Source organism: Typopeltis vanoorti, chromosome 21 (genome assembly GCF_054136105.1).
Source record: "Typopeltis vanoorti isolate ZY-2024b chromosome 21, IOZ_Tvanoo_1.0, whole genome shotgun sequence".
Lineage (NCBI taxonomy): Eukaryota > Metazoa > Arthropoda > Arachnida > Uropygi > Thelyphonidae > Typopeltis > Typopeltis vanoorti.
The window spans coordinates 11307757-11321176 of NC_143569.1; the positions used below are offsets into that span (position 1 = coordinate 11307757).

At 35.3% G+C, this 13420-nt stretch overlaps 1 protein-coding gene across 2 annotated transcripts in view; it reads left to right on the plus strand.

The window, feature by feature from the left end:
• LOC150094621 (14-3-3 protein zeta) overlaps nt 1–13420 on the plus strand; it is an 82012-nt gene that overhangs the window by 26197 nt on the left and 42395 nt on the right. For both annotated transcript variants that reach the window (XM_090411479.1, XM_090411478.1), the window contains exon 3: nt 12127–12250. In XM_090411479.1, the coding sequence (XP_090267605.1) occupies nt 12127–12250 (124 nt within the window). The remainder of the gene's footprint in view (nt 1–12126; nt 12251–13420) is intronic.

The following is a 13420-nucleotide window of genomic DNA, read 5'->3' on the forward strand; positions in this document are numbered from 1 at the left end:
GGTATCGTATAGTCTATAATAGATTTCAATCCTCTTGCTGATTCACATCAGCAAGAGGATTGAATGTCAAAAATAAACGTCTTTGTGTTTGAATGTTGTATTCATTATTCTTAGATTATTGTAGAAAGAAATAGATTAATCTTTGGCCATTTCTATTTTTTACTAATTCTCCAAAAGTTCTGACATGATTTTGGATTTTTACATTGTCGATGCTAGCATTTAAATCATCCAGTAGTAATAACATGCCATTTTTGTTTATTTTGTTATATTTTGGAGTTTGTTATAGTTCAAACTTTCTTCTTCTCTCTCCTCCTCTAGAGCGTATAATCTGAGAACTGTAAAATATCCTCTTAAGTTTCAATCTGAGTTGTAATATTCTTTCATCCAAGTATTTATAATTATTTATATTGTCTTTAAGGGATTTGTGAATCATTGATGCTCTTGCTCTCTGGTTCTCTTGTACTCCACTATAGATATATGTGTAGTTGGTTTCTTTGGTTTTCTTTATGAGATACACTTCTTGCATTCCAGGTAGTGAAATGAGTAATAATCTTTTTTTAATCAGTACCTATTTAGCCAGTCTAGAGTCATTTCCATTTTGAGCAGTCCTTTCATTCTTTCTTTGAGGCTTAAAAGTATTAGAATACTTGTGAATTGGTTATTAGCCAAAGCATGGGGTGTTTCTAGTGGTGTGGCTGCCACCTTGAGGCAACTAGGCTTGCCTTTTTTTTAGTAGATAGTGGAAAATATAGTTTGAGAGGGAAGTCACCCCCCCCCTTGCCCTCAAATTCCTCTAATAGTACTGGAGGGGGTGGATAAGAAGAGTAGGAGGCCAATCAGTTATAATATACCAATTGTAGGAAGTAAGATCAGGTTTATCTTGGGTTTGCCATGCCTGTACTCACCAGTGTGTGCCTTGAAAACTGACTGGAGAGCTTAGAATACTTGTTAGAATAGATGCAGAAGATTGAGAATACAATCTTCTGCATCATAGTTGCTTCAGCTTGCACTACTAAAAAAAAGCCTCATACTGCTGAGGCATCCATATATTTATCTTTTATTAGTTTTCGATTATAGTTTCACTGTCCTGACAGTCACTTCACACTTCTAGTTTTCATCAGAAATCAGGCAGAAACCTTAAAATAACAAAAAATCCCCATTCAATAAAGCAGTTCTTTTTCAGAGAATTACACGTTTCATAAGTGAACAGCAGTTAGTTCTTAAGAGTAATTATCAAAGAGCCTAAATGTATTAATTTTGGTGTTTGTAAAATAAACAGATTATTTCATATTAAAGATGGCACAGCAACACCGACTGCTGTGCGCAGCCTTGAAAATAAGATCGAATATAAGAAACTCTGGAAGCCATGGGATGAAAACAATTAAGTGGTTTCGCTTAAAAGAAGAGAGTGTGAGGAATCGTTTTAGGAAGAGGGTGTTAGAGAGGATTTCGGATGGACTGGAAAGTGTACAAGATTGGTGGAAACATAATTCAAAAGTAATCCTGAGCTGTGCAATCGAGGTGCTTGGTGAGACATCTGGAAAGATTAGAAAGCAGAAGGAGGGTTGGTGGTGGAATAATAATGTACAAGTGGCAGTGACAGCTAAGAGGAAGGCAAAGCAGAAGTGGGATGAGTCGAGTGGAAGAGGACAGAGATGTGTACAGAGAGAGAGAAAGCAAGAAGCCAAGAGAGTTGTGGCACAGGCGAAGGCCATGGCATATCAAGATCTGTATGATCAATTAGAAACAAAGGAAGGACAGAGGAAAAATTTACCAACTAGCGAAATGTAGAAATAAAGTAGCAAAGGACATCTTACATGTGAGGCAGATCAAAGACTCTGAAGGAAGAGTATTATGGAGGGATGTGGACATAAGAAACAGATGGAGAATATACTTTGAGGGACTTTTGAATGAGGAAAATGCAAGGACTCACAGCGAAGATGGTGCAGAACATCAGTAGAGTGGATGTGATGGAGGCCATGAAGAGGATGAGGAATGGAAAATCGGTGGACCCCGACAGGATTCCAATGGAGGCATGGAAGGCACTGGGGGAAGATGGACTTGATCTCCTGTGGGACCTGTTCATGAAAGTTTGCCAACAGGAAAATATACCCGAGGAATGGAGGGAAAGTACTCTTGTCCCTATCTACAAGGGTAAAGGGGATGCAATCTCCACCTTCTTGCTCAATCTTCCATCAAGAACCCTAGAAAGGGTTCTTGATGGAAGATTGAGAAGAAGGTGGAGATTGCAAAGGAACAATTTGGCTTCATGCCTGGTAGATCAACAACAGATGCTATCTTTGGGTTACGGCAGATGATGGAAAAGTTTCGAGAGAAACAACTGGAGCTACATCTGGCATTTATTGATCTGGAGAAAGCATACGATAGAGTGCCAAGGCAAGAAGTCTGGAGGTGTCTGAGGAAGAAGGTTCCGAAGAAATATGTCAGGTTGGTGCGGGAGATATACAGAAATGTGAAGACAAGTGTTCGGACCTGTCTGGGACAGACAGAAAGTTTTCAAGTAACAGTTGGCTTGCATCAAGGGTCAGCATTAAGTCCGTTTCTGTTTAGCATTGTGATGGAGGAGATGAGAGAAGATGCGCCTTGGACAATGTTGTATGCAGGTGACATCTTACTGTGTGCAGATTCAAGAGAAGAAGTGGGAACTAAACTGGAAAGATGGAGAAAAGTACTGGAAGAAAGAGGTATGAGACTGAGCAGAAGTAAGATAGGGTATATGTGCTGCACAGTGAGCGGTGGCCAGGAGACAGATCTGGAGCTGGAAGGAAATGTCATCAGGAAGGTGAGGGACTTTAGATACTTAGATTCAACAGTGGAAGAAGATGCAGGAGTTGAGAAGGAAATGGGATGCAGGATACAAGCGGGTTGAGGAACTGGAGAGAGATGGCTGGAGTGTTATGCGATAAGAGGGTGCCGATCAATCTGAAAGGCAAAATCTATAGGACAGTAGTGAGGCCAGCTATGACGTATGCCATAGAAACTGTGACCCTGAGGAATGCTTAGGTGGATGTGCGGTGTGACCAGAAAGGATCGTCTGAGAAATGACTATGTGAGGAGAACAGTGAAAGTTACGAACTTAGGTGCGAAGATACAGGAGGCAAGGTTGAGATGGTTCGGTCATGTGATGAGGAGGGAGGAAGAATGTGGGAAGAAGGGTCATGCAGATGGATGTGCAAGGAAGGAGGAAGTGTAGGCGGCCAAAGAAGAGATGGAGGGAGCTGGTAGAAGAGGACTTGCGGATGAAGAACTTGGATGTGGTGACAGCCCAAGACAGGAGGATGTGGAGGAAACTCGTCATCAACAGTGACCCCACTTAAGTGGGAGAAGCTGCAGAAGATTTCATATTAAAGAAACTAAACTTTTTAAGCAGTGCAAACTAAGGCAATTCTAATGCTGAGCATTGCATTCTCATAAGCTCTTTATTCAAAACTCTAAGTTTCTATATACATGTACATTTGCCTATAAAATAAGATGTATCTTGAATATCTCCTATTTCTGTTTATTTTATATTATCAAAAATAATTCCGAGTTTACCAGAGTTAGTAAGAATATAAGCTTTATAGCAATTTTTCGAAAATAAGAATTTTCTACATTTCTTACTTTCCTTTTGTTTTTCATATTTCACCATAAAATAAATATAGGTGAATCTGTAATATTGTCTATTACAGTATCTATATAAGACAGATGTAAGCTTCTTAGCCATATAATTTAATATTTTATTATGCACCCATCTGGAGATCACTTATGGTGAATTTAACTTTGGCATAGCTTAGTGTTAGATGAACTTTTTTCTTCTAATTTTTCCACTTGTACTTTTTTTTTTCAAAGCCTAATGCTTCAGGCTGGTAAAACTGCCTAAATGCATTAATTAAGAGGCATATATACAGATTGTGGGTTTAGAGTTCATGTTGTTTAGTGCAGCCAGGGCAATTCTGATTCCTGTCCTGTTCTCATAAGCTTGCTGGTAAAATTTCAAAACCTCACTTTCTACATTTGGCTATGAACTATGGATGGATCCTAATAAAACTATCATTTAATTTCATAGAGAACATTGTATTTAAAAATAAAAAAAACTGCAGCATTTTTTAGTAGCATACATCTGGTTTATAAATATTTCTGACTTCTGATGAAAACTTGAGAATTAGCTAGCTAGTGCCAAAAGAAATTTTCTGAAAAATTGTAGTGCAGAATAAATTCACAGAAAGCCTATTTTGAATGGTCATGCAAGCTAAGAGAAGGCTTTCTCATTTGGTTGTGTTTGTTATGATATACATGTAACAGGAATTTTTCTGCTTCAGATGGCACATACTGAATTTTTCACTAAAGCTGATTATCTGAAAAAATATGCTGAACTTAAGTAAAACCAAATATTCACCACACCCCCCTCCTTATATGCAGTATCATGAACCTGATTAGTCTAGCCTAGCTGAAAGTGCTATCTTGAACAAACATTATTATTATTACATGACATCTTCAACATAGGGTGCTTTGGGGGAAAAAAGCAAAACAGACTTCTTGTAAAGCAATCATGCAAAGAGACCTGTGAGAACTTTTAGTTTTCTCTTTTGGGGAAGTGTGTGTTTAAGAATTTAACATCTTGCTGACTTATGCTATAGTCATGGTTTTTAAAATACTTCTGTTTGCCTTTTAATTGTTTCATTGTCGGTGTATTAAAGATACTTTAAATACTAAGGTAAACATTTTACACCTAAATTTATTACCATATAAGTTTTAGTTTATAATTTTTCTAAATGCGACAGTTTGCATATCTATTTTGAAACAGTTGCAGATATTCTAGGTATGATATTGTTTCACAGCTAGGATAAAAAGGGAGGAGATTAGAAATAAAAAAGCAGTGAAGCAATGTGATTTTAAATAAAACATAAGCATTAGAAATTTCACAGATAAGTATTCTAGAAAATATCTAAGGTAAAAAAATATCGAACAAGCAAAATTTAGGCAAAAATCGACTTTCTTGAGACATATAAGGAGGAATATAATGAAGATTTATATGTTAGGTTTGTGGATTTTAAAAGCAAGATGCCACGGTATGAAACTTCAAAAAACTATCTGGTTTATAAATGTTTACAGTACTGGTTCTGAGAAAATATATAAAATTAGATGTAACTATTATTCGTGTTTAATAACATGCATTTTTTAATGCCATAACCACTTGTTACAAGTTGTATAAAACATCGATGCTATGTGTGGGTAAGATGAAAGAGGATATTTATTTCTTGAACAGCTGATAGTTGGAGTCTTTAAGAAAAAGCAGTGGGGGAGAGGGTTATTAAAAAAAAAAAAAAAAAAAGACTGAAAATTCAACCAGCTGCTGGTTGTATTCTTCATTTGATTTAAAGAAAAGTGGAGGAATGGTGGCTAAAAGATTGGGTGTGGATAATTTGAAATTCGATTGTCAGTTGCCAATTAGTGGATGTGTCCAGGTGGTGAAGTGTGCTGTTAATGATCTTTGTGAATATGAATACCAATCAGCAAGAAAATATACTTAGGGGCCTGTTGCCTATGGGGGGGGTGAGAAAATGTCTGGCTTAAAGAAATTCACTCTGGTTATGTTCATTAGCTGAGTGCAGTAAGAAATAATAAAAATCGATGAATTTGCTGTATCTGCTTAGGACAGTGGCTATCAATGGATCAAACTACCATTGAATTAGTTCAAAAGACAATGCTTGGCTAGAAAGCTGCAGTAAGTATTCAAAACTCAATGATTATGCCTTTAAGCCTAACCACTACATTCTCTGTGTATTTATAGTGCTTAAAACAAGGAAGCTAAATATAAACGCTCAAATTCAGAGCACAATTTATGTGGTGCTTGATGATACCACAAAACTCAATAAGAAAAATACTTAGTGTCAAAACTTTGCTTCTTTTTATCCATCAAAACATCAAGTAGCAATGGACTAGGCATGTTACTCACAGATATCCCATGATGGACAAAAGTACAGGATTGAAATACCACAAAGTAAAATGACACCCTGACTATGTGCTACATCAAAGGTAATTGGATTTGTAGGCATGATGGGGAAGAAAAGCCTTTGATGCCTAGGATAGATAATGGATGATGCTTCCTCATCAAATTCAGTAATGAGCCTCTAAGACTCTTAGTAAAACTAAGTGACAACACATTTCAGGTTAACTTTTTTTTTCAAACTTTAAAAAAAAAAAAAATGGATCTAAGATTTTGACAATTTAGACACGCATTTTTCAATGGACAAAGCTGGTATTGGACTTATTCATGAATACTACAAAAGGTGTAGAGACATCCAGACTTGCTAGATACCTTTGTATTACTCTCTCCTACAGTAAACTTAAACACTCTCCTCTTTGCCGATGATCAAATAATAATAATTACAAATTCTGAAGATATCTTACAGAAAGCTATTTTAGATCTAAATGAGATATCCAAAGATTATGGTATGACAATATCAACAGAAAAATCAAAAACTATGGCCTTTAAATGACAAGATCCAGCAAGAACTAAAATAGTAATAGATAACAAGATCTTAGAACAGGTGAATTCATTTTACCTAGGATGTATGATCACATATGAAAATGAAAAAGATATAAATGTAAAAATTGCAAAATATTTAAAAATAACAGGTGTAATTAACTCTATATTTAAAACAAACAAGACTAAAAGAATACAATACATTAGCCCTACCAGTCTTAATGTATAGAAGCGAAATCTAGACAATAAAACAAAAAGATGAAGATTAACAATAGCAGAAATGAAGTTTATGAGAAAAACTGCAAAGTATACCCTATTTGATCAAAAAGAAATGAAAGAATTAAACCAAGAACCAGTAATAGAAAAAATTTAAAAATATAAACAAATGGATGGAACACGTTCAAAGAATGAAAACAGAAAGATTACCAAAACAAGCCTTAAAGTACAAGCCATTAGGAAAAAGAAAACCAGGACATCCTCTTAAACGATTCAGCGATATCTTCTAAGGCTGGAACAGGCCATGCTAGGCCTAAATCCTTGATACGCGTGGTGATGATTACATTTTTAATGGCACTTATGACATAGTAAAAAAAAAGTAGAATATCAAAAATGGATTTCAAAAGATAGTTGTATACTGATGTACTATAGCATTTTGGATCATACTTTGTCCTCTATCTACTGTGCTCTGTTAGCATGAGGCTCATCATTTGAAATCCACTGTTAATATTCTCCTTTTGAATTCTGTTTACTTATAATGATCTATTATATGCAAATAGAAATGTTTGATTTAATGAAGTCTTATTATTAAATTGTTTCATTGCAACTTTTTTTTTTTTTTTTTTTTTGTATGCTTAACTGCAAGAGTGTTTCTGTGCACTTGTAGTGCTTTTCTATGACTGAACAAAATTTTATAATTTAGGACATTCATTAGCTGGCTTATGTTTTGTTGAATTACAAACCAGCATCCTCAGAGCAAAATGATAGTTTACATGTGACAGTGAGTATGTATGTAGAACATTGGTTTGCTATAATGATGCTGGTTTGTAATCCAGCAAAATATAAGCCAGTTAATAATATCCAAGTTCTATCATTAAGGAATTTTATTAGAAAAATTGCTTATACTTCAATATATTTTGGAAAAATAAAAAAACTTAGAATTAGTGAAATGTGCATGAGATTAAAAAGTTTAATGTTGTATGAAAACATGAACTATTTTTTTATTGATTTCTTTGATTAGGACTCTAAATGGAATTATGAACCATTTTCATTAGTTACCTTTTTTCATTGGATAATGTACATTATTTATATTCAATATTGGATGGGGAGGGTATTTATAGAAAATTGGCTGTCATGTGTAGGATCTGTCTTGATACTAATTTTTCTTCATTAAAGGAATTTCCCATTTCTTATGTTTCATGACATTTCACTCTTGCATACAAGAGTGAAATGTCATGAAACATAAGAAATCATGTCTATTGAAAGGTTTTAATCAGCATTAGTTGGAAGTTGTCTACTGCTAAAAGTACAGTTGACTGTTCTTTGGACTTGATTACTAAAGGATTCTGTGACATCATGGAAGAAATGTTCCCAAGCAAAAATGTTGCAACATAATATGTAGAATTGTTTAGAATAGTTACAAGAAAGAGTAAGGTAGTTTTTTTTTACCTACCATCTATACTGCTTTTAGGAAAAAAATCTTTGTTATAAACAGCATAAACCTATTTCCTAATATACAAAAAAAAAAAAAAAAAAAAAAAAAAAAAGCTTGATGATAATCTGTACTACTTGCTTTGCAGTTAGACATGCTGTTGGAATAATATGGAATTCATTTGTTTGTTCTTTCTGGAAATTATATTTTTGGACTTGCTTTATTCAACCTGAGTGAATCACATTAGTAAATGTGATTGCAGTGGGAGCATATCAGCCCAGTTATGTATTGTGATTTATGTATACAAAGAATTAGAAGAAGTATGTTTAAGGGTCAAAGCTATATAACTGAGAAGAGCCCTCCACATAGTCTCTAAAGGAATGCAGAGAACTGATCAGGACTTACTTCTGACATAATGTCCAATCCTCACCTTCTCGGTGCACTCTGTTAGGTATCTACCGATACCGGATGAATGAGGATGGGCTGGCAATTTGGATTTAGCTGAACCAATTTTGTATTCTTATTGGCTTAAACCAAAATAAAAAATGATGAGTGAAAGCTTCTGGTTAAACAAGCCCCCCCCCCCGTTTTGAATTTCGTATTCAACACTAAATACAAGGCTAATATCTTGAATGGCAGGCAGTCTCAAGTAGAGTGATGTGGGCAAATATCAGAAAGGGGGAACTGGACAATGAGACTTATTTGTGCCTATGGTCCCACAGAAGGTTCTACTAAGATTAGAAGTGGAGGAATTTTTTAGGCTTTAGAGAAAGCAATTGACACAATGAAAAAGGAAAAGTTGGTCCTTGTCGGGGATCTAACTAGTAGTGTATGAAATTATTGTCAGACATGCAAAAATACATTGGGAAAATTTGGAGAAAAGAGCAAAGCTAATAATAATGGCAAATACCTTTTTGGATTTCTTCTTAGGACATGGACTGGTTATTACTAACACAATGTTCCAAGATAAAAACGTGCACAAATTCACATGGAATGATTGAAAAAAATGAAACAGTTCGAGAACAGAAACCAAACCTTAGAGATTCAGTGGCAAGTTCTGAAAAAGACACTGATTGATTCAGCCTGAGAGGCATGTGGTGAGCTTGTCTCTAAGGATAGAAAAATCAAAATTTCATAGTGGACACAGGAAGTTAGAGGCAGTGAAAGAAAATAAGAAAGCATATCAAAAGTTCCTGGCAAATAAGTCAGCTTGTATTCTTAGAGAATATAGAAACAAATGTAAGCTAAACAAAAGTCATGCGAGGACTTTGGTAAGAACATAGAAAATAAATATCAAGAAGGCGGCAAGATATTATGGAGGTTGTTGAAGAAGTTCCAAAATTGGGGGGAAGAGTGCTGTAAAAGGAATTAGAGATGATAAAGGTGACAATGAAAACAGAAGAAATGGATATCCTTGCAGTATGAAGTAATTACTTCAAAACATTGCTAAATGAAACAAGCAGTGATGACAGCACAGTGTTAAAAAAAAAAAAAAAAAAAAAAAAAAAAAAAAAAAAAAAAAAATACTAACCAGGCATGCAGTCAGGAATACATGTCGATATTTGAAATAGTAAAAGCCATCAAAAGTCTGAAATGTGGAAAGGCAGCTGGAGTAGATTATATTTGACCAGAAATGCTCAAGTATGGAGGTATAAAAGTCTTACAGTGGCTGCACTGCATAGTTCTGAAGGCTTGGACAGAGGGACGAATTCCAGACGATTGGAGTAGAGCTCTCATAGTACCCATATATAAAAAGGGAAATAAAACTGAATGTGAGAATTACAGAGGTATTTCATTACTGAGTGTTCCTGTTAAGATATATGCAAGTATATTTTGAGAATTGGTTGAGAAGGATTGTGGAATAGAAGCTGTCAAGGATAGATTTTCACTTTACGACAGATAGTTGAGAAATCATGGGAATATAACAAACTTTTGTGGATCTGGAAAAGGCATATGCCAAGAGAGAAGCTATTTAAAACGCTACAGTTATATGATGTTAATGGGGCATTATATCAAGCAGTACTTAGTCTTTATTTGAATGGTAAGTCAGCAGTTGGAATTGAAGGAAGTACAGGAAGATGGTTTAATGTTAAATCTGGTGTCAGACAATGATGTACATTATCTATATGGATCACATTATGAAGGAAAGTGGTATTAAACCTGATATCAAACTTAGAGATGCTCACCTCAGCTCTTTGCTTTATGAAGATGTTTTACTTCTAAATAAATCTGCTAAAAGTCTGTAAGATTCCCTGACTAAATTTAATAACTGTTGTAATAGATTTGGTATGAAGGTCAGTAATAACAAGACAAAGACAATGAAAAGAGGCAGAAGCATTGAAAATATAAACTACATTGTGAATGGAGAACCTATAGAACACGTAAAACATTTCGGCTACTTAGGCATGGTTTTTTGTGAAGATGGTAAATTAAATATGGAAATAGACAACAGAATCAACAAAGCTGGTATGGTAGGAAGTCAACTGAATAAATTTATATGGAATAAGAGAGAAATTAGGCAAAACACTAAATTAGCTGTATACAAGACAGTGTTCAGACCAATTTTAACTTGTGGATCTGAGAGCTGGGTTGGAATTAAAACACTTGACCAAAGACTAGAGACTGCAGATATGAGAGTACTGAGAAAGATTGGGGCATCAATGGCAATATCATATTAAAAACGAGGATATTAGGAAAGAATTTGATATTGTCAACATCCAGGAATGCATTAGCAGTGCTAATCTCAGGTGGTATGGTCACCTAAGCAGAATTGGAGAGGAAAGATTAGCAAAACAAGTGTTTTTTTGCCAGGTTGGCAGGAAAAAGACCTAGAGGAAGACCAAGATATAGGTGGATTGATACAGTAAAAAGTGCCTTAGAAGACAAATATAAGACCTGATAATATTGGAGTCTTCTCAGGTAACAGACTGATTTGCAGGAAAATTGTAGAGAGGAAGTTAGTAATGATGTAGTTTTACATGTAGTACTATCATATCCTGTACACCCCTTGAGGACATATATATCAAATTTGATTATGAAGAATTAGAACACTGTAATAAATGTATCAGCATTAAGCATGTAATATACCTCAGACTGAAAAAAGTACTAGTAAGGAGTGAATAAAAAATGCAGGCTGGCAAGATGTGGAATTTGAGAGTGTTTGTCCCATGAAAGGGGGAGAAGGTTTCTTGATTCAATGAATTAAGAATTATATAAGCATTTGATTAATAAATGGGAGCAATGTTATTCCATGATGGCAGTTGAAATAAAGCAAACAAGCACTTTAGTATGATTTCTGCTAATCTGTTGTATGAATCGTTGATTAAATTAATTTAATCTTAATAAGTTATTGAAATCTAATTTGTCTTGGTAAAAATTAGATTTCAGTTGACTTCTTTCCAAGCATTGTGTGTGTATTTTATATATATGAAAGAATAAACTTAGTGAGCAGATAACATTTCTATCTTTGCTCTGCTTATTGCTCTTGTAAATTAACTGTAATGTAGGTATTCATATCTATTTCTCATTATATTTGCTGTATCTATATTAGCTTTCTGAAACATTATAAATTGGATCAATTTGGCTGCCTCTTAGCAGTAATTCAAAAAATGTCTTGGCATGGTCACTTGAACCAGTCTTGCTAATTTATGTGTGTACTATTACACAGAAAACTGACCATTGCAAAGTAAGTGATCAGCTGTTTCCGAATTATTGCTGAAGCAGTGAAGGCAGAAGAGTTGCTCTAGTGTTTTTTGTAGATTGAAAAATCAGTTGAAACACAATGGTTTCATATACAAGAAAACCTTGCTTAATGCAGTTAATTAATCCATCGATTAATGCACGCCAAGCGAAATCATGTTAAATTAATACATTACATCGTGTATACGATGGATTATAAGTTTCCTATCACATTATGTCCTGTAATGTTTTTTTTTTAATTCATACTGAGCACAATTCTATCACTTTTTACTTATCTTTTTTTTTATTATAGGGTTTATTGGACAAATACTTGATCCCCAAAGCAAGTAATGCAGAGAGTAAAGTGTTCTACTTGAAGATGAAAGGTGACTATTATAGGTATTTAGCAGAAGTTGCGACAGGAGATCAGAAAAACAGTGAGTATACTTTATGTACATTGCACTGGCATAATCCTGTGTGTTTGTGTGCATGCCCACAGCTTAGAAAGAAGTCAACAGACACCATAGTGTGAGGAATAAACATCCATGGCACCCATCTTAGTGAGATGTAGGACCTCCTTTCACTGCAGTGACTGCAGCAATCCTTCAAGACATACTTTCCACAAGTGTACAATAGCAATCAGTAAGAATTTTGTGCACATCTCTTCCTGTAGGCATGTAATGAGGTCGTGGGCTGTTATAAGGCATACTTTCCTTGACCTCACCTGATGCTTCAGTTCATCTCACAGATGTTCAGTAGAGTTGAAATCAGGGCTCTGTGTAGGCCAGTCAAGTGATGAATGATATTCATGTACAAACTGTGCAGTTACAGCAGCAGCCTCATGGCACAGTGCATTGTCCTGCCAAACGGTTATGGTCAGTTCTGTAGAAATGCCATAAAGTAGGAAGCATTGCATTGTCCAGCAGTTCACTGTTCATGGCACCACAAACATAGGTCTAAGGTTAATACAAGAAAATAAACCACCACCTCCGAATTTCATAGTTGGGGTTATGCACTCTGGTAAGAGAAGTTACTGGGCATTCATACCCATTGATCTGCTCGGTAGTGGGTATAGCATGATTCGTCACTCCATAACACAGCCTTCCAAGCTTCCGCATCCCACTGTACGTTGGTTAGCCTAATGCAGGACTTGCATATTGCGGTCCTACCATGGAATGGAAACCCCTGTTGCGAGTCTCTGTTGTGAATGTTTTTGTACAGAATCGTGTTCAGATGCTCAGAACATTTATCCTTTGTAGCATGCAGTCACATTTGAATGTGGTGGGTTGTCCACTGTGAGTAGAACTCCTTTCACTTCCTCATTATGGTATCAGTAATTATTGACCTACGATGGCACAATTTGCCAAACAGAGAGGCCTGCAACATATCACAACACATCTTTTGAACTCCCTCAGTTCACTTTTCGCAGCTATTTTACCAGACACAGTTGCACTGACTTAAGAGTATCAAATTCCTATAATTTACAATGGCTGCAAACATGTGAATTGTTACATGGCACAATGCACCTTGCCCATGGGGTGCCCGTTAACTTCTTTCCAAGTAGTGGGTGTATTTTATATATATATATATATATATATATATATATA